Source organism: Mustela lutreola, chromosome 5 (assembly GCF_030435805.1).
Source record: "Mustela lutreola isolate mMusLut2 chromosome 5, mMusLut2.pri, whole genome shotgun sequence".
NCBI classification, from domain to species: Eukaryota; Metazoa; Chordata; class Mammalia; order Carnivora; family Mustelidae; genus Mustela; species Mustela lutreola.
In genome coordinates this window covers 8,631,424-8,653,553 of record NC_081294.1, presented here as the reverse complement: position 1 = coordinate 8,653,553, position 22,130 = coordinate 8,631,424, and the positions used below count along the sequence as shown (strand labels likewise).

The 22,130-nt window shown below is 41.5% G+C and overlaps 1 protein-coding gene across 5 annotated transcripts in view; it reads left to right on the top strand.

Annotated features, from left to right (window-relative positions):
- CTNND2 (catenin delta 2) overlaps positions 1-22,130 on the top strand; it is a 907,536-nt gene that overhangs the window by 839,551 nt on the left and 45,855 nt on the right. For all 5 annotated transcript variants that reach the window (XM_059173665.1, XM_059173663.1, XM_059173667.1 and 2 more), the window contains one exon: positions 19,619-19,829. In XM_059173665.1, the coding sequence (XP_059029648.1) occupies positions 19,619-19,829 (211 nt within the window). The remainder of the gene's footprint in view (positions 1-19,618; positions 19,830-22,130) is intronic.

Genomic DNA, 22,130 nt, shown 5'->3' with positions numbered 1-22,130 from the left:
CCATGCCTCCCTGTTCCTGCTGGTTCACCACGGAAAACGTGCAGGGCGGGGGAGTCCCAGCAGCTCACAAAAGTAAGATGTTCCTCCTGGGGCGGGTGATTGCACTGTGAGAGAATGGTCCGGAAACACTGTGTGGCCAGTTCTCTCCAAACTGGTTCTCTCACTCTGCATAGAATCTTTTGGTTTCCTAGGCAACAAAATGTGTTACTGAAAAACACATGCATGCAAGATTTTTATGATGAAAATAAAACAAGCAGCTACTTTCACTTGGGGAATAGCTTGGGCTTCGGTTTTAAATACTGTCTTGGGAGGCCTGGCTGGTGTTTGTGGCGGTTGTGGTTGGGTAGGGCTGTGTGAGGTTCTGGTGGGTTTATTCATGGCTACTTTCCAGATGCAGAAATTGGATTATGCATCCCTTAGTGCAGTGTTTGTGGAATGAATGCCTACCTTGGTCCAGGCCTGTCCCAGGCGCTAGGAGCTCGGGTGGTATGCACCTGTATCCCTCGCCTCCAGGAGGTGCCTGAGGTGAACAGACCCTCACATTCTGCTAGAGATAGGCCTGCCCTGGGGGTGCAGGGGGCAGCTAAAGCAGCTTCAGGAGATGGAGAAATTAGAATACTTGCCTAAATGACATGACCCCTGAGCCGAGGCTGGAAAAATTGGGAGTTCACCAGACAAAGGGGCACACAGTGCAGGAAACAAGAACAAAGGGAGTTAAACCCGAGCACTGAACTCCTGTATGATATTCACAAAATTATAAGCAAGGCCTCCTGGTGGGAGGGGACAGGCTCCCGTGACCTGCAGAGGCTCCAAGGAATGTGTGTTTTGTCTGGTAAGCGACCAGAGCCACGGATGTGGTCAGCAGGGGTGGCATGCCCAGCCCTGTTCCCAGTTCACTTGGGCTAGGACAAAGACATAATTCATTTGTATCTATTAGGGCACATCCAGACCCCTACCACAGTATCACACAATGACATCGATGGGTCTTTCTGCTTTTATGGACCTCCCAGTGAGCAAAGTCATAGTATTTATGTAAGTTTTCCAATTTCTCCACATCCCTAAACCTGTATATATTCTGTCCCTCACTCAGGTAGACAAGAAACTTCCTTGGTGGATAATTGCTTGCCTTGTCCCAAACCCAGAGCCCAGCGCAATGGAGAAAAACATGGAAAAACCCAAAAGCATTTTATTATCGTTGCTGTTGGTGGCAGAGACTTTGTGTTACACGACTTATTCCCCGTGTTCCTTCAGAATCAATGTCCCAGCCCCCTTCCTGTGACGTCACCTTCCTGGACAGGTAGAGGTGCGTCCTGGTTTCTCTGAAGCATGCAGAGCTCTGCGTGCTGGTGGTCTTTGATTTCCAAGATAGAGATCCTACTCAACCACTCACTTCCCTGAGAGAATTACACCTTCTCCGCAGAGGTGTTAGCAGTGATGACACCTGTCTAGTTAGCCCTCCAAAAATTCATGAAGAGACTGTTGAAAGGAGTAACTTATTTTGACAGAATTTGAAACTTTATTTTCTATTCCCAATAACATTGGAGATTATCCCTATGAAGACTCCTGGGCTCTGTGTTGCTGTTCAAGACTTTCTAGAGAATTCTGTCTTGAACTCACCAGCACATCAGCGCTGGGTCTGTGTGTCATTGACACTGGGGAATGCAAAGCCAGTTGTCTTTTTAGCACGTTAGGATGAAGCAGAATCCAGTTGTAGGACTGCAGTGTTTGCAGCCGATGGTGTGGGCTGATCCATCATCATTTTTACTTAACTAGTGTTTGTTTACTTTTGTTATTTTGTCTTACACGCTAATGTTAGAGACCCAGGAGGTGGGGATGTCACTCAAGGAGATGCCCAAATGTTCTTGACGTGGAATGACAAATTACATGGGACTGCCTATGACTGATGGCGTGTGAATATTTGTCAAAGAAGACAAAAGCCAGTTAACTTTTACTTGTGGTTTCTTCAAAGTTGCTATTCTAAACTTGGGCCAACAAGTCATTGAACAGTGTATCAGTTTGCGAGGGCTGCCGTAACAAAGCCCCACTAACTTGGTGGATTAAACAACACGTATTTTTTGTTTCATGGTAGATGATTTGGGCAGGTTTCTTCTGAGTCTCTGCAGGAGAATCTGTTCCTTGTCTCCCCCAGCTTCTGGTGGTCTGCCGGCAATCTGGGACATTCCTTGGCTTATAGAAGCATCTCCTCTTCTCTGCCTTCATCTTCACATGGGAGTGTGTGTGTGTGTGTGTCCCATTACTCCTTTGTATAAGGACACCAGTTATATTGGATTAGAGACCTTCCCTGCTTCAGTACGGCCTCCCTTAATAACATCTGCAAAGACCCAATTTCCAGATAAGGCCAAGTTCTGAGACAGTGGGTCCCAGGACTTCAACGATGAGTCGGGGGGCACAATGCCACCTTGAATTCACCCCTATCCCACACCACGTAAACCATCAGCTTCTCTTCACCCCAGGGCTGGGTGAGCCACTGAATTTCTCTGGTTAACACCAGCAAGGATGGCAGGCCTGAGTCTTTGACTCAAGAGAAGAAGGAAAGGAGAGAATGCAGAAAAGGGAAAAGAACACTCGTTAGGAAAAATGGAGGGTTGGGGAAGGGAAGGAAGGTAGAGTGAGGCGAATGGTGGCCCCAAAACAGATGCCTGCATTCAAATCCCTGGAGCATGTGAATGGGACCTTATTTAGAAAAAGGGTCTTTGTAGATATCATTAAGTTAAGGATTTTGAGATAAGCTCCTCCTGGAATCCCCAGCTGGGCCCTAACTTTGAGGATAAGCATCCTTTTAAGAGGCAGACTGGAGCTGGCCGAGATGCACGGAGAAGATGGAGGCAGGGACTGGAGTCGTGCTGCCCCAAGTCAGGAAATGCCAGAAGCCGCCAGGAACTCGAGGCAGGAAGGAGTCTCTCCAAGAGCTTTCAGGAGTGTGGCCCTGCTAACACCCTGATTTGAGACTTCTGTCCTCAAGAACTGTGGGCAAATTAATTTCTTATTTTTAGTTTTTTTTTAAGATTTTATTTATTTATTTGAGAGAGAAAGAATGAGAGAGAGAGAGAGCATGAGAAGTGGGAGGGTCAGAGGGAGAAGCAGACTCCCTGCTGAGCTGGGAGCCCAATTAGGGACTCGATCTCGGGACTCCAGGATCATGACCTGAGCCTAAGGCAGTTTCTTAACCAACTGAGCCATCCAGGTGTCCCTAATTTCTTATTTTTAAAATCACCCCATTTGTGGTGATTTGTTAAAGCAATCACAGAAACTAACGGAAAAGGAAAGAAGAAAAGCCCCAGGGAGCCCAGGTATCACCGACGGTGGCCAAGGTGGGCATTGCCCTGAAGTCCCCAAACCCTCTGAAGTTGTGCTCTAGCCTGACTTCCTTGAGGAAGAGCAGATGCACCAAAGGAATCCGGGCCCCGTCCTTGAATATCACTATTTATTCGAGTCCCTCCCCATCACTCCACTCCTGTCTTGACCTTCCCAATCTGTCTCCGGAAGGAAAGCAGTTGCTGTGAAGAACTCTCTGTAGCTTCACAGACTTATGTGAGGCCAAACACACACCTCTAATCTTCATGCTTCCAGACAAGCTAACAGCCCATACATGCTTAGAAGCGTACTCGAAGTTTCTATGGACTGGGAGAAAAGGTAGCAGAGACTGCTCATCACAGATTACAAAATGTGCATAGAAAGCATTTTTAAAATGGGAAGACTCCTCATTGTTTTTGTTTGACACTTGGTTTAGAATTGCACGGTTTCGATTGTTTTGGTTTGATTTGGTGATGCTCACCATGATCCTTAATTACAATAATTAAACTGTGTGTAGACTAGTGGTAGGCTCCTGGGCGATCCTTTTGGATCAGGCTGAATTAGGCTCAACAGGGTCCCTGGGCAGAGTCTGCAGAGCGTGCTTCATGTCGCTGTTTTAGAAGTGACACTACCAAGAAGTCATCCCTACCAAGTGAATGGACCCATGGCACCAAACCTCACTGCAGTGAGAGCGGCGCCGGCCAGGAAAATCATATTCCTGCCAGGCGGAGGGTGCTGTCCATGGTACAGCCTGTGAGTCCATCCCTCTCAAAGGAACATGACAGCCTTTCTCCCTTGCCGGGGCACCGTAGTGTGTGAGATGAATACGCATTCGAGTTTCCAAAACCTGTGACAAGCTAACAGCCCATACATGCTTAGAAGCATGGGTCAGCCACTTTGCTGGGCTTTAGGGCAACCTAAAACTCGAACACCAGCCACTTTGCTGGGCTTTAGGGCAACCTGGTGCAGCTCTGGGTGAAATTGTTTCTTGCTTTTTTAAAACCTTTGTGCAATCACTTCTGTATGTCATACCTTTCTCCTTTGCTGCAAATGAAACCCCATGACAATAAAGAAATTGCCAGAGGAGTATCCAGCATCCCCCCCCAACCTTTCCTAGAATTTTATAGTATTAAATGTTGCTTGTTATAAATATGTCAGCAGCTGGGTTCAGATCTAATATTGAGGGGTTTTTTTAAAATTTTATTTTTATTTTTTAAATTTTTTTAAAGATTTTATGTATTTATTTGACAGACAGAGATCACAAGTAGGCAGAGAGGCAGAGAGAGACAGGAGGAAGCAGGCTCCCCGCTGAGCAGAGAGCCCGATGTGGGGCTCGATCCCAAGACCCCGAGACCATGACCTGAGCAAAAGGCAGAGGCTTTAACCCACTGAGCCACCCAGGCACCCCTAATACTGAGTTATTTTGATTGAGATTCACGGAAACAAAATTTAGTCCACTTTCAGTTTTCTAGGCTCATTTTTTGTTTTTTTGTTTTTGTTTTTTGTTTTTAATTTATTTTTTATTTATTTTCAGCATAACAGTATTCATTGTTTTTTCACCACACCCAGTGCTCCATGCAATCCGTGCCCTCTATAATACCCACCACCTGGTACCCCAACCTCCCACCCCCCTGCCCCTTCAAAACCCTCAGATTGTTTTTCAGAGTCCATGGTCTCTCATGGTTCACCTCCCCTTTCAATTTCCCCCAACTCCCTTCTCCTCATTTTTTGTTTTTGTCTTTAAAACTTCTTTGTCTTTTTAAAATTCTTTATGTTCATGTCTCATTTCTATTTATTGCCTTGTGAATCATCCACATCATAGTTACTGTTGCTTCAGTATAAGACAGACATACTCACCAAAGTTTTCAAACTCATCAAAATATAAGTACTTTAAGTTTTAGTTTTATACACAAAACATAAGCCTCCAATATGAACACTGGCATTCTGAGTACATTAGAGAGGCCAGAAATCCATATGAAATGTTTGCCATGGTTAGTTAATAAAGGAAAACAAGCAATATTATATAGCCCAAGATATCTTTACAATTCATCAGAGAAATGTTTTCCCTATCCAGGGAATTTAGAGAAATAGCTAAAACACAAACCAATTTTTATTAAAATAATTTGTCAATATCTTTGGGTCCTGATGTTCTTTTTGAAATTGGAATTCTGTGCACAATAAAAATTCAAAACATGCCACATTTCTTTACTCTGGGAAAAAAAAAATCCACAGACAGAAACTAGAAAATAAGCTCTGGCCCAGAGATTTTGTAAACTAATACTATTAAGAACCAACCTCAATGTGAGGACAAATGATGAGAAGCTTTTTTAAAGCAGAGGTATTCTTTCTTTCGTTAGTAAGGACTGCTCTGAATCCTCATGTGTGTAATGAAGGACATTGTCTCCTAAATATAAGGGAGGCAGGAATTTTATAAGACCTTGAACATGTTCAGGCCTGGGCATATAATTTAGAGCCCATGATGTGTGTTAGAGGGATAGACTGGCTTGTGATCCAGACAGCCCCAAGCTGCCTCGAGTTTCTTATCGTCTGAGGTTTGTTACAGCTGTGAAGGTAGATCATCTAAGCAAAGTCAAACCCTAGCGAACCCATCACCCAAAGCCCCTTAAGATCCATTGACCTCCAAAGCTCAGCTCAGTAATTTAAATTAGAATTAGAATTGCCAAGTGGAAATCAGCACTTGGGTTGGCATGTCAGTACTAAGAAGAAAACCAACTTGGGAAACAAAATTAAGTGACTTTCAATCCGTGAACCTCTTCTATTTGAGAACCTGTATAGGGAATTCCTCCAGAAGCAGCTCATTGGTTGAGAGAGAAGGTGAATTATAGCTGAGGAACTGTATCTCCTTCTTCTGTGACATTTATCTCTCCGGTTTATGAAGTCCTCTGTGAACAAGTGTGGGGGTAGGGGGAGTATGAAATCAGAACATGATGGATGCAGTTAAGAATAAGGTGTGTGCAGGGCGAGCTGCTCCTATTAGCCAATACTTTTAAAATACACTACTGTACATCGTCTCTCCCCGGCCATCTCTTTTATGTAACCAGAGCAATTCTTTACTTCTGATCTCACCAACATTAATCAAGTTGTTATGAAACTGGGATTTCTTTGCAGCCGAAGATCTGGGGGTACCAGTGATATGTCAGCATAGTAACAGGAAAGTAACATCACTGCCCTTATTTGGCAGGCCCATCCCAGGTGAACCCCCAGCACCCCAGTTCTCTGGGAAGGGAATGAGTGGCGGGTGCAAAAAGATTTCCTTCTCCAGATACATTGGGGGAAACTCTCTTTAAATTACATCCAGCCAGGGGCTTCAATTATCTAACGGCAGGACTGGCAGAGCCTTTACTTTGTTAGTGTAGATTGGAAACCGCTGAGTTGAGTGTCAAGCACTGCATTTCCCATGCAACCCTACAGAGAAACCCTTTCTAGAACACAGTGTCCCGGAGCATGAGGATTCCCAGGGTCTGTCATAGAGGTGGTAATAGAAGCAGGATAGGTGTGAAGCCATTTCTCATCCATCTGAGCACAATTGGTCCATCTTCTTACATTGGAGAGGCAAATGTAAATCATTTGTTGATGCATCCGTTAATGTGTTATTACAGATCACTGTCCTCAGTTTATGTTATCGCTGGAAAGATCAGGTACGTGTGCTAGCTAACTAGACACAACTCCAATGAGTGTGTGTAGAATGACAGAGTCAATGAGTCTCAGGGCAGGTGTCATTCGGGGTCGAAGATTATACCTGTGACATGATTAGACCTCTCTATACACGTATGATGGACACAGCATAACATACATTGTTAATCCCTAATTGCACACCTGAAAGTCATGTAATGTGTGTCAACTAATGGCCAAAATTAGCAATCGGGAAACAACATGTGTTGAAGAGGATGTGGAGAAAGGGGAACCCTCTTACACTGTTGGTGGGAATGCAAGTTGGTGCAGCCACTTTGGAGAACAGTGTGGAGATTCCTCAAGAAATTAAAAATGGAGTTTCCCTATGACCCTGCAATTGCACTACTGGGTATTTACCCTAAAGGTACAGATGTAACGAAAGGAAGGGCCATCTGCACCCCAATGTTTATAGCAGCAATGGCCATGGTCGCCAAACTGGGGAAAGACCCAAGATGCCCTTCAACAGACGAATGGATAAGGAAGATGTGGTCCATATACACTATGGAGTATGATGCCTCCATCAGAAAGGATGAATACCCAACTTTTGTAGCAACATGGATGGGACTGGAAGAGATTATGCTGAGCAAAATTAAAACTTTTTTTAAAAAAAGAAGATTATATCTGTGGAAAGAGTTCAGAGGCAGAGGGAGGAGGGCCGGTCCGAGCAAGGAGCTTCTAGCCAAGTATTTCTAACCATAGAGAGGTACCAACCCCAGAAGACAGCTCTGTAACCTTACCCACATTTTCTAATCTCTTTGGACTGCCGTTGTCTTCTCTATAAATTAGAAATGCACCTGCCTTTGTTATACTCCTAGGGAGATGCAAAGCAGAAATGGAAACAATAGATGAGACTTTTCTTGAAAAACATAAGCTACTCTAGAATATAATCTATAAGCAGCAGCATGTGAAGAAAATCTGAAAAAAAGGGTTAGATTTCAATGTATATCAAAAAGAGACTGCCATAAACACAAAGAGGAAATTCAAAAACAAACAAACAAACAAACAAACAAACCTGTAGCTGACTTCCTTTCTTTGTGACCTTTATTGAAACGAATTTTTATTTTGCCGGAGGGGTTGATGAATTTGAGAAGGCAACACGAAGTGAATGAAGTGTTGTAATCCATCATTATCTGCATTAATCAGTGCATTACCGTGATCCCGGTGTGCTCAAGTCAGCTAGGAGGACTACCTTCAGCTTCTGTTCCTGAAAACAAACTTTGCTTATGAAAATGCCGAACTCATCTTGTCTCACGCCCTTGTCTTCTGAAATTTTCATCGAGGGAGAGTTCTTGGGTCTTCATTGGATGACAATCTTGACCTAAAAATAAAACGTCCTCCAAGGTTTCTCCCCTGAGGCTAGAATCAGTGAGTTTAAGTTTTCACCTTTACCTCCTTACTGCTAAAATTAGACAATGAATTGAGATAAAAAATTTTGGGGCTATCATGCTTAATATTTAATCAAATTATTTAAGTCCTGTTATAACGTGTCTTATCAGTTACTTGACTCATTTTCAAATATTTCTCAAGAATCAGTTTATTTCTACTTCAAAAGGTATTTCAGCAAACTTCCTTTTAATTAACTGTCATTTTTATTTTTAGAGCAATTCTTACACAAATTAAATATGCTTATCTTAACCACCTCCTTGTCCATATTTCTACTCATTACCTTACTTCTCAACAAGTATAAGAATTTCTCAGAATCTCATTCAGTGAAATCCTCTGGATAAGATCTCAAGGTGCTAAAAAGTACAATTCTTCTTTTTGTCTTCCAAACAGATGGAATAGGTTATTTATTTAGAGGTGATAACTCTTGAGAGAACTACACACCATACACTAGAAATGTATAAAATTCTGCTTTTTTATTTCCATTCGGAGGGATGAATTATCATTTGAATCATTTTCTCAGACCAACTACTTACCAATTCTGGCATGTGAAATTGGTCCTTATACGTGTTGTAAGTCTGCATTTTTTAAAAATCATAGTTATTAGAAAAAAGCATAAGGAATTTTTGTGTTCCTTCCAGAATTTGTCTCAACCTCTGTTCACAGCCCAGTACTCGTTCCTTGGCTCCAGCTGGTCCTGTTCTATACCTTGGCTCTCTCTATTTGGATAAATCTTTAATCAATTAAAGCAACTGGCAGATCCATAAAAGAAGGTTCATTATGGTTCATTTTTTAGAAAATCAATGCATCTCATTAAATATTTATTCTAACCCAGTAGGAGCAAAGGGACAGAGGTGGAAATAAACAGGTCCCATTCTGGGGAAAGGGGATTAGACAAGAGGGCTAGTGTGGCCACAACTACTTTCCATTCTGTGCAAGGAAAATGCAGAGTCCATTCTGCGAGTCTTCACCTCCACTACCTAGAACCCGGGTTATTCCATCTCTCTGAGCTGTAACTTTTCAGTGCTGTGGTCATGCTAGCTGAGAACAGGGTTCCTTAAGTCATACAGCACAAGCCAGGTTTGGGAGGTTGTTGTGGATGTTAATTCCACCTACGAAATGCATTTGTTTTTTTTAATAGGCTTGTCATGCCTAATTAAATTATATTTGCCTTTAAATCTGACATCTATGGCATGATTAGGGATACAGATTTGATTTTTTTCAATTATGTTCTACTAGAAAGGAGGATAGATTCTAGTTCAGTCCATGAAATCCTAGGGTCAGAGAAAGTAAATCGATTAGTCAAGGCATTTTTTTATATTATTTAACTACCATTGTTTGTTGCATTGACAAGATCAGTCAGCATGTGTTGTTATATTTACAGGATTATCATTAACTTTTCCTGATAATTTATTATCTTACCTATTTTAAGAATTTTTAATGTAGGTTTTTCTAAATTTGGAAGGATTAATTAGAACAAGATTCCATTTAAAGAATGTTCAATCTAGTTTTTATAAACATAGCCTATTAAATTAAGCATTAAAGATGGAGAAAATAGAAAAAAGGAAGCTTTTGTAACATGCCCAATTCAAAACAGAACATCAGCCACAATTAAATTTGTTTCAGTTAGCCTAAGTAATTAATCCTCGTTCTCTTGATCATGGCTTAGTTAGCAGCCTTTCAAAGTGAATGAGTTCTGGAAATCCTGACTGACTCTTCTAACAGTCTGAGAGTTGTTCATCTGTGGTGATGATACCACCTTTACAGGGGCACCTGTAGGCAAGAGCCTATTTATTTATTGCCTCAAATGTTGAGAGTACCTGTTGGAGTTCTTTAATCGGGCTATTTTGGTGTTTCTTCCAACTGACCCAATTATAGATCTGTGGCTCTGGTAGGCGTCTCCAGGCAGCAGGCATGAGGGAAAATCAGAACCCACCTGTTGACGATAAGGCTGATTAGCTCTGATTACTCATCACAACCAGTAATAACAAAATTGAGACAAGTTTAGTTTTATACGGGGTTGGTGACTAGCATCTAAGTACACATTATGAACAATGAGGCACTGAAAATCTCTGGGATCTCATGATCTATCCTGTAGAGATTATGTTAGGATTACCACCAACTGAAAAGTTTCTTTTAAACCTAGAAATGGAATCTTTCTTTCAAAAGCTTGTTGACCATTAGCATGCTTTTAACCAAAGTGGAAGATTCATAAGGGCTGAGGCATAATCATATTACTTTTCATGATTTAGTGGAGGTGGAGTTTCTCTTGTTCTTAGTTGCCAGGTCTTTTTGTATTGGAAGCTTGGTAAGTAGGCCGTCTTTCACACTAGTATTAAATAAAATAAAAACCTGAAGAATGGCATTTCTAGCACCTTTGCTTCATAAAGTGAAGAAGAAAACTCTTTGATACTACCCAACAATAGTCCAGGAAAACCCTAAGATGGATTTAGATGTAAAAGACTTTTTTTTTTTAATATTTATTAGTTTGACTGTGGGGCGAAGATTTGGGGAAGACAGTTTCAAGAACGAGTTCTCAGGACACACAAGATAAGAGTACAAGTCCTTAGTGTGTAAAAACAAGAAGAAACTGCAGCTTGGTTCAGAATTTTCCCATGTGATCAATATTCAAACTTTTTCTGTAGCCAAACAATGCTCCTGAATGTTTCACCTCTTGGTCTGTAAGCCACATAAATCAGTTTTAAAATACAGATTTTTTTGTATGTTTTCTCCTCTTTTATAATAAAGTGTTTATATTAAATACCCTTATAGTTACACAATGACATTCTTATGTCACATCAGCTCCAGAAGTTCCAAAGAGGAAGAAAAGGTGCAGGCACATTACAGAAGGAGCTATGGCTATTTACAGAGCATTGTAAAAAGACTAATAACCTCCCTTTGGTAAGGCGGAAAGGCTCTTTTCACATTTACCTACAGACATATAATCACCTGGAGATCAGCTTTCACATCTTCCGCCACTGATCAAAAGTAACTTCAGACTGGGGAGGGGATTCTGGTGAAATGGCAGAGCAGGAAGCACAGGTATCTGGTTCCCCAGACTGGCAGAATGTGTCTGATATATTTTGGAACTCTGGAGTCTAACGAAGGCTTGCGACTTTCAAGGGAAAGCTTGGAGGGTAAATGATGATTAATTTTGGTCCATTTCAGTTCTTAACATAGTGTCAGCTACCAGCCCTCACCCAGATCAACTTGGCTGGCAGCTGTGTGTGTGTTCCTGAGCAGCTTGCATGCAGCTGATGGGAACCAGGGTGGGGAGCATTAGCCCTGTCCTCCAGATATCAGGGATCTGCATTCTGATCACTGCTGCTTTTGGTCATGGAAGTACAGACAAGAGGACAAGAGCCATTTTTGCACACCTCTCATTGTTGCAAGCCCCTTCCCTCTTGCTGAGGTGACTTCTAGGGAAATTAAAGGGTTGGCATCCTCCCTTCCCCTTTGATTTTTCTCCCCTTTTGGGAACCAGACTTTAAAGACTAGGACATTCTAAAGCAAATGGATAGGCAAAGGAGAATAACAGTACTGCATGTGCCCAGAGAAAGGCACAAGTTCAGAAAAGACCTGAGAAGACCTTAAGTTTATACCTTAGGCTGATGCTCTGCACAGAGATAGCCTACCAAAATAAAAAACAAAACAAAAACGAAAGACAACAACAATAAACTTGGGGAAGGAGATAAATCTGATTTACAGAATTACATTATTAGATTCCACTATCTACTATTACACATACACACATATAATCATAAGGCATACAAAGAAATGGAAGTATGGTTCATTCAAAGGAAAAAAAATAAACCAACATAACTGTCCCTGAAAAAGACCAGATAGCAGACCTACTAGATAAAGACTTTAAAACAACTATCTTAGAGATGCTCAAAGAACTAAAAGTTGATGTAGAGAAAGTCAAGCTAATGATGTCTGAATAAAATGGAAATATAGTTAAAGAGATAGAAAACCTAAAGGAAGCTTAAAAAAAAAAAAGAAATTCAAGAGCTGAAAATGACAGTAACTGAAATGAAAAATTCACTGGAGGGATTCTAAGGCAGATTTGAGTGGGCAGAAGAATCCATGAACTTGAAGACAAGGCAGCTGAAATCATAAAGTCCTAGGGACAGGAAGGAAAAAAAAAAAAAAAAGTGAACAGAGTCTGAGGGCTCTGTGAGTCACCATCAGGCAGACCAACATATACACTGTGTCAGTCCCAGAAGAAGGAAAGAAAGAGAAAGGGTCAGACAGATTATTTGACAAAATAATGCCTGAATATTTCCCAAATTTGATGAAAGATGTGAATATAAACATCTAAGAAGCTCAACCAATTCTGAGTAGGATAAACCAAAGGGACCTACACTGGGACACATAACCAAAATGTCCAAAGACAAGGACAGAGAAAATCTTGAGAAGAAAAAAAAGAGAAATGACTCATTACATTTAAAAAGATCTCAATAAGATTCTAAGCACATTTCTCATCAGATACTTTGGAGGTCACAAAGCAATGGGCTGTATTTTCAAAGTGCTGAGAGGGGGGAAAAAACCCTGCCAATCAAGAATCCTTTATTACAAAAGTGCAGAAAAAAGAAAGATATTCCAGGTAAATAAAAGCTGAGGGAGTTTGTCACTAGAACTTCCTTGCAAACAAAAGTAATCCTGCAATTTGGAATAAAGTAACTAGGACCATATGAAGAAAAATAGAGCTCAGTCAAGATAAATACATGGGTAATTACAAAAGTACTATTGTCATGACAGTTTGTGACTCTTATTTTCCGTGTTTTATGAGTGATTGAAGAGACAGATGCATTTTTTAAAAACAATTATTTTTTGTGTTTAGACATGTGATATTTATAAAGATGGAATTTTGTGACATCCAGAACTGATAAGGGTGGGGATGAAGCTATAAATAAACAGAGTTTTTATATGCTATTGAAGTAAGATGGTATAAATTTAAATCAGAATTTTATAACATTAGAATATTAAATGTAATCCCCATGGTAACCACAGTGAAAATAGTTATAGAATATATACGAAAGGAAATGAGAAGGTAATTAAAACATTTCACTACCAAAAAAAAAAAAATCATATAAACACAAAAGACACAGGAATGCAGGAACTGAGGGACAAAAAAAGCTACAAGGTATATACAAAACAAATACCAAACTAACACAACTAAGCCCCTCCTTGTCAGTAATTTTTCCCCATTTTTTAAAGATTTATTTATCTATTTGAGAGACAGAGATCAGGGGAAAGGATATAGAAAGAGAGAGGGAGTCTTCTAAGCAGATTCTGCACTGAGGGGCTAGATCTCATAACCCTGAGCTGGAAACAAGAGTCAGATGGATCAACTGACGAGCCAACCAGGCACCCCAGAAATTATTTAAGTACAAATTGATTAAATCTCCAATCAAAAAGAGAATGGCAAAATGGATTTAAAAACATGATCCAACTATATGCTGTCTATAGGAGACTCATTTTAAAGCCAGATGTTATGGGAGAGAGTCTTCGTTATATGGCTGGAGATCTTGATCCTTGAGGTCCCCAGGGGTTGATTTCTGTGGGCGTTGGTGCTCAAAATAAAGATAGCCAGAAGGACAGCAGCAAGAACAGAGCAGTTTATTAAAGTGAAAGTACACTCTCAAAGTAGGAGAGCTGGACAGGTTCCATGAGGTAGAAATGGCCCCTAGGTTGTTTTGGGATTAGATATTTTTGGATCTCTCTGGGCTGGCAGGAGCTGTGACTTAACAGTGGGGTGGTCTCTAGTGGAAGCTATTTCCAGTCATTTGGGAAACTTCTCCCACAGGTTGGAAGGGAGAGTTTTGCTACCCTACAAGGTTTGACAGGAACTGTCATGGCCGCCTTCCACCATCTCTCCAACTGCCGGGCTATTCCCACAATGCAAATGTATTATAATGAGTCTAGGGGTTAGGTGGAAGAGGAGAGTGCATACTCCACACCTGTGGCTCTTTGGTTCATCACCTCCAGGGTCTTGGACACCATAAAGTCACGATATTGTGTCCCTAGGCTGGTGTGTAGTGGGTCACCATTCTTGCCTCCAGCTCGTGTCTCTTTCATTCCCTTGCAGACTCTGCAAGGACTCTGAGACTCTGCCTTGGGGTGTTCCTTCCACCACTCCTGTCTAGCTTTTACTTAACATAAAGACATAAACAAATGGAAAGTGAAAGGATAGGTGTACACCCATTTTCACAGCAGCATTATTCACAATAGTTAAGATGAGGGAGCAACTCAAGTGTCCATCAGCTAATGAATGGAGAAGCAAAATGGGCTATACAATCAAGTAGTATTCTGCCTTAAAAAGAAAAGAAATTTTGATATATGCTACAATATGGGTGAAGCTTGAGGACATTTTATTAAGTGAAATAAATCAGTCACATGAAGATATATACCTTATGATTCCACTCATATGAGGGACTTAGAGTAGTCAAAAATCATAAAGAGTGACTTCTCTGTTGTCTGCCACCTTCCAGAGCTCAGGTGGTTAGACCACAAACCACTATTCAATATCACTGCCACCAATGTGGAAACTAAGTGGTGGCCCACAAATCAATACCAGAAATAGGCTACTAGAAATAGAAACAGAGTCATAAACAAACAAAAAACACAGACGTTGAAGAAGTCAGCAAGCAGAGCCCTGTAGCACCATCCTGAAATTTCCACCAGCCCTTGTCTGCATGAGAACTCTGCTAAGCATGTCCTTCTAGGGGAGCACAGTTGGTTAGATCTCCGGAGGGCCTGACTCTTTAAACAGAAGGCTCCAGAAAGAAGCATTATAAAGAGAAAATAAGTGTTATTTGCAATTTTCCAGAGGTTCTGGACTTAGAAAGCTGGTTCAACCAGTCTTACATACAAATATTTAAAGGATACACACACACACACACACACACACACGTGTGCCCAGAGGAAAGGGTAGCAGAGTTCCAAGGTTGCAGTTAGTCTGTCATTGAAGGATATACTATATATTGTTCACACAAGGACCACAGTGACAGGATCTCCACTGGTGTTCTCATACCAGTCTTTCAGATCAGAAGTAAAGTTATTTTCATCAGAGACTAAGTAACTCAGAAGAAAGGACCTAAATATTTCTATTGGGAACTTAAGCAAAACAAGAGTGATCTGTTGGTGGGTGGTGGTGCTGGTGGCGGTGAAGTTGTTTTGTGTTGTTTCAATCTGAGGGAGCCTCATGCTTATCTTTTTTTAACGTATTATTCCCTGACATTGGATGATGGCGAGCATATTTCTTGCAAATGGGGGGAGGCTAAGGTGTCCACTCTGTTTGCACAAATCTAGGTGTCTTTGGAACTTGATGAGCAGCTTCTTGCCTTAAAGGGAATTCGTCGTACTACTCTTCATACAAGGGTAACCCATTTTGCATGGTTTTCTTCTGCGTGAATAATTACAATAGAAACCTCACTTGTCCATTATTATTAAATTCTAAAATGCACTTGGTTTTTCACTACCCACCTCATTGTCCCAGCTAGAGACTCCTGAATCCTCTGGGCTCCATCACCCCCAGCATTTCACTTGTCATTTTCCTCTTACAGTTCTCCTTCATGGCTGCTATCCTGTCCCTGACCCTGGGCCACCTCTGTGGTCACAAGTCCTTGATTTGTCCTGATATATTACAGTGGCCTGTTAAATGGCATGAATCGTTCTGTGACTTTCAGTCTGTGCCATACTGTTCACTTATTTTTAAACCAATTAAATCCAGAGAAAAGGGTGAGTGGTTGAGTCTGCCGTGGGTGCTGGTGCCACGGGCCTTTCTGTGGGCCTCAGCAGTTCATCTGGAGACAGGAAGTTCCTCTGCCTCCTGCCAGACTCAGTCTCAAGGTGAGGCCTGTCTGCTTATGATCTCCTTGCTTCCACACAGCGTCCCAATGTGCCACAGGGGTGCTGCTGGGCTCCGGCACCCTTGATGCCCCAGGGTTTGTGCCGAACCTCCAACATTCCTCCTCTTGGTTCCTGAAGAGATGGCATCCCTCCTTAGCCCAGGAAGAAATTACCTCGATTCATTTCTCTCTCAAACCGAACCAAACCAAAAACCTTTTGATCCCCTTCACGGTGTTAGGCTGTGAAAATTGCAGTTGGGACTCACCCACCTTGGAACTTTTCCTCATCACCCCTGTGGCACAAAAAGGGAATTAGTTTCTAAAGAGGGAGAACTCCTTTTACCTCTGAAGAACTCTCAGACTGGAGAGACCCAAAAGCTTGAAAGCTGGGGTGGTGGGTGCCAAAATTCCCCATTAGTAGCAAGAATGGCTTTTTCACTCTTTCCATTGTTTAGAAATTTAGGGAACAAAGGAAGTATGTGACATAGAACAATTATGGGCACAAATTATCTTGAATTATAATGCTTACAATTTCAGTAGAAGTTCAGAGACAGAGGATTTTATTGTAAAGAAAAAGACCACGCGTTTCTCCAAACTTCAGTCTTTCTATTCTGAAACCTTTCTTCCCTTTTTTTTTTTTGTTTTTTTTTGTTTTTTTTGTTTGTTTGTTTTGAGAGAGAGCACATGAGTGGGGAGGGGCAGAGGGAGAGAGAGAATCTTAAGCAGATTCCACGCCTAGCATGGAGTCCAACGTGGAGATGGATCTCATGATCCTGAGATCATGACCCAAACTGAAACCAAGAGTCACCAGGTGCCCCTGAAACTTTCTCCTTCTGGAGGCACCAGAATTCTCTTTGTAGATCTTGGGGCTCCCCTGACCTATGGAAAAAATCCTGAATGTTTACTTCTTATTTCAAGCCTTCTGTGGCAAGCCCAGTCCAACCTGATGTCTCCCTTCCCTGGACTCCTGTCATTATCCTGCCACAGAAGGTCGCTGGTGGCTGTAATTATTCTGTGTTCCTGTTTTCTTTTTTTCCCCATCCAATTAGCCTCCAAGTTGATGAACACAAGAAAAAAAAAAAGCTATTCTTGCTACCCAAATTTCACATGAAGATACGATTCCATTTCTAGTACGAGAAGACAGCTTTTCTCAGCAACAGAATTGAAGGCTGAAATGATTGTATGCCCTTAAAAGAATAAATAAAATTTGTCTAGAGGTCTTCTGCTCTATGGAATAATTTTTGCTTGATTTGTTTCTCCAGTTGGATAGTCAAAAATATAAATTAAAGTGTATCGTTCCAAATAGGCTAATAAAGAGACTAAATGAAAAATCTCCACTTGTCCAGTAAAATGTCAGTGAACTCTATTGGGAATATTAGAAATAAAATCATTCTAAAGGATTTCTTGACGGGTTATGACCGGTTATATACAGCAGTGACTCCTCTCACTTTCCACACCAGTACAGCACCCCGGGGCAAGACGGAGAGGCCACACTGGGGGAGGGGGAAGCAGCTGCGTGTGCCCCCGATGGGGATACCTCATATTTCATACACGACTCATATATTCAGAAAACATGCAGGATGAATCCACACCTTCAAATTTATCTGATATAATTTTTTTAATGGCAGTAACAGCAAAAACTGAAGAAGGCTACAGCTGAATCTTCTTTCTCTTTGCGTTTTTGCTTTCAGCCTCAGTGATGTCCAGGGTCACAAACCATATTGGGAGCATGGATGCCCCCGGATGCATAGTGACTGAAACAGTTTTCTGTTTCCTTTCTGTCTCCCTCCCCTTAGGAAGAAAAAATTTAAGACCCTATTCATCCATCTACTCACATCCATAGCACTCAGGTTTGCCCAAGAGAGTCTCTGCAGGTTAATGAACGGATGACGTCCCAACATGCTGAGCTCAGCAAAAGTAAACTCTTAGCCAGAGCTGAGTGTGATTTCATGATAAACAAATACAGCAAGCTGCTCAGAGGACTGCCCAGGCACAAGGATCGTCTCCAAACCATTTTAACTGTTGTCTTTAGGGAAAAAAAAGGGGGGGGGGCTACATTGGGAAGTTTTCAGGCAAACCATTTTTGTCAGAAACCAAGTGAAGATGCTTTCCTATTTCAGTAATTTAGCCATCAGCATTTTTTTCTGTCCCAGCTAAAATAAGCTACCTAAACATAGGGTAAGAGCAGGTACCAAAATTACAAGGGTCTGTTTTATTTATTAATGCCTGGAATGGAGATATCCCTGCCTTCCCCTGTGCGTTTCCTAGGCATCACACACCAGAGGATTAGACAGCCAATGAATCTCTCCTTTAGAGACATGTATGGAGGCAAAACATTTTCAGATGGCTTTCAGGAACTAGCTAAACATGTCCGGTTGGGGGATGGGAGACCAGGAAGAACTTTAACTTTGGACACATGCCAGTTCCATCTGAAAAATTCAAGCACAACCAACTTTGCTACAGGCACTCATTTACTTAGTTCCAGAAGTAAATTAATGGAACAGAATCGGAAGCTGCAGGTGGGGTGAATTAATGTCTTGCAGGGTTATTGGTAATGCCCCACATGCTTTGTAAACGAAAAGTACTCCATAAAGATGTCATTTTAAGTACCTTTATCACTGGGAGTAGCAAGATTAAGAATGATGAAGCAAGTCAAGGAAGCAAAGTTGCATATTATTTTCTTTGTTTTTCATGCAAAGGGGAATGTGTCAAATGAGTAAATGTTATATGGTAGAGCCATACAATAAATCCCATCAAAGAGACGGGCGGCTCCTTGGGTTATCCTGGTTCAAAGGACACCTAGCTATACATTATTTGTAAAAACCTCTCTCCCTTGCTTTAAATGTTTCTCTTTGTTTCATACGGGCCAGGCCGGAACTCAGGAGTTATGTATATGATCATGAACTACACATGTTTGTGGTTTGACTCTTTCTTGTTAAATAGTTCGCCTCCCAACATAGTTCCCATCGAGGTAATGTTGAAGTTATGTCAGTAATCCTCGTGGGTTACATGCTGTCCACACATTTACTCATTTCATCTTTGGAACAGCCTTGTGACATAAGTACCATTATTATTCTTGCTTTACAGGTTTTAAAAAGCTGAGGCTTACAGGCATGATGTAACTTGCCCAGAAATTCCATCCTACATCCATCTAGCCCCAAAAGTCTACACATTCACTGTGAGGAATATCTGTTCTCTGTGTGTGTTCACAGAGACCCAACAGAGAATATTAGTGATGGGAAATGGACAATACTGCATTCCTGTGGCCTCCTGCGTCCTCTTTTTTCCCCTACCCCTACGCTCCTCTCTGCCCTCTTCCTCCATTTTGGCCTCATTTCAACTCTTCCCTTGACTTTTTTTTTTTTTCCCCAAAGGCAAATATGCCATGCGAGACCTCGTCCACAGGCTTCCAGGTGGGAACAACAGCAACAATGCGGCAAGTAAGGCCATGTCGGATGACACGGTGACAGCCGTCTGCTGCACCCTACATGAAGTGATCACCAAGAACATGGAGAACGCCAAGGCCTTACGGGATGCCGGCGGCATTGAGAAGTTGGTTGGCATCTCCAAAAGCAAAGGAGATAAGTAAGTCAAAGAGAGACTTTGTATCTGTAGAATTTGGCATTGGTAGAGTTAGTTCTAAGTGTGTTCAACATCCCATTGGTTGTGGGTAACACGACTGAATGTCCCTGGAAAACACTTGTCTCTGATAATCAAGAGAAGGGAAATAGCATATGGTTTCCAGTCTTCCCGCCCCATGATGAAAGCTGATCTTCCTGCTAATTTCAATTTGATGAATAACTCATGACTCGGTGACTCCTGTGTTACTAAGGTAAGAGAGACTTGACATTCCAGCGTGCACACACTAGTGTGTTCCTCCAACACGGACTAGATAACCAGCTTAACCTGAGTATGTGAAGGTGTTTTGTGGTTACTGTTCCTTTGTGGCTGCAGGTCCAAGTATAGATGACAGGTCCACATCCTTTTGCCCTTTGCTTCTTCAGCTGTGCATAGCAAGTCAGGCAGGGAGAGTGAGGGGAGCAAACGGTCGGGGGAGTCAGCGAGATCTCAGTGCTGACCCACCATCCTCCTGTGTTAGCTGTACATTTGGGGCAAATTGTTTAATTGAATGAGGCACTATGCATATACTTTCCAGTCTAAAACTGAGGAAAAGGCCATCATAATATCCTAGAAGAAGTGATAATCAAATTTTAAAGGATGAATAGAAGTTTTCTGGGCAGAGCAGTCAGTGGTGAGGAAGGACTTGTTTGCGGGTGGCATAAAGAGAGATAAGGCTCTGTGTCCAAGCATCTGCACCTCCAAGAATGGAATTGTCCCCAGTTTGATGTAAGAATCAATGGTATCTTGCTACATGCAACCTAAACATATCTACAGCAGCCAGAGTGTCTTTATATCAGCAAGCTGTCAGTGTTACAGAAACATTCACAAACTTTAATTAAATGTTGCCTCCTAGAAATCCCTCAATGTAATCAATGAGATTAAGAGGGTAACCTTTTGTTATCAGAGGTCTACTTCTTGACTTTTCATTCCCTGCCTCCTTCATTTCTTTACATCTAAATGCCAAATAATTTTTCTTCTTTTGTTCAAGGCTATGACAGGGGTGCTTTGAGACTTTTTGGAAATTCTCACATTATTTCATTTGATTCAGGATATTACCATTGTGTTAGAAAAGAAGTCTCAGCTTTCTATGTAAGCGCCCTGATACCTCCCACTAGGTTCAATCAGCAATTTAGTATTAGTATTCAAAAACTTTTTGATATCAAGTGGAGGAGGCCCACTGGACTCGTGTAATAATGGTACAAGATGGAGGGTTGGTTTGAATTATACGTTGTTCTGTTGGACATCAGATAAATGGCTGATCTACATAGACAGCAGACCGCATGGTTGTCTTCTTCACGTACCCTCAGTAGAACATTGGAATCTCTAATGAAGTGCTTTCCTGTTTTGAGCATTAAGAGCTTAATGTGTTAATGCTTTTGTTAGCAAATACACACAGGCAATGAAACCATCGTCCACAGAAATGCTGTGACATATTTGTGCATATTGGTGAGATATTCAAAGATTGTTTTCTCTGAACTGTAAGACTAGAGAGTTTGAGGGATGGTCTGGCATATGTTAATTTCTTCCACCTGTTTGGGCATCACTACTGCAGTAAACATCCTTCAGTGGGCCTTAAAGAGAAAAGAGGCTTTTATTAGTCCTGTGGTAAAAGAAAATTACTTGGTGAAACTAATTCAAAAGTCATTTGAGGAAACCATCCATGAAAGAGCGTATATCCATATTACCAATCCAGAAAATGGTCCTATTAGGTCTTGTCCAATCTTGATTAGTGTTAATGGGAAGTTTCTTCCACAATGGATGATCTCATAACTGTCTGCTGATTTGACTGGAAGTTTCTTTAAGGAATAGTGACATGTTTCATCTCATTGCTGCTTGACCTTTTTTCCCAATGTTAATAGTCAAGATTTACACCAAGTTTAATGAAAAGTGTTGAATTGGGTGGAGTTAGGCATCTTCCCAGTTCTCTTGCTTATCTCATCCATTCTTCGATGTAGCCTACCTCTTTTTTCCAGGATTTATTTATTTATTATTTCAGAGGGACATGGGGAGAGAAAATAGGGGTAGGAGCAAAGGAGAGAGAGAAAGAGAATCCCAAGCAGACTCCATGATCCATGCAGAGCCCAACACAAGGCTTGATCCCATGACCCTGAAATCACAACCTGAGCTGAAATCCAGAGTTGATGCTCAACCAACTGGGCCACCCAGGCACCCCTTAACTCTTTTGTATATAATGACTAATTTGAGGTTCAAAACAGGTTTTTGTAACTGCAGATAGCCTCAACTCCTGCCTACACTTCAATTTGT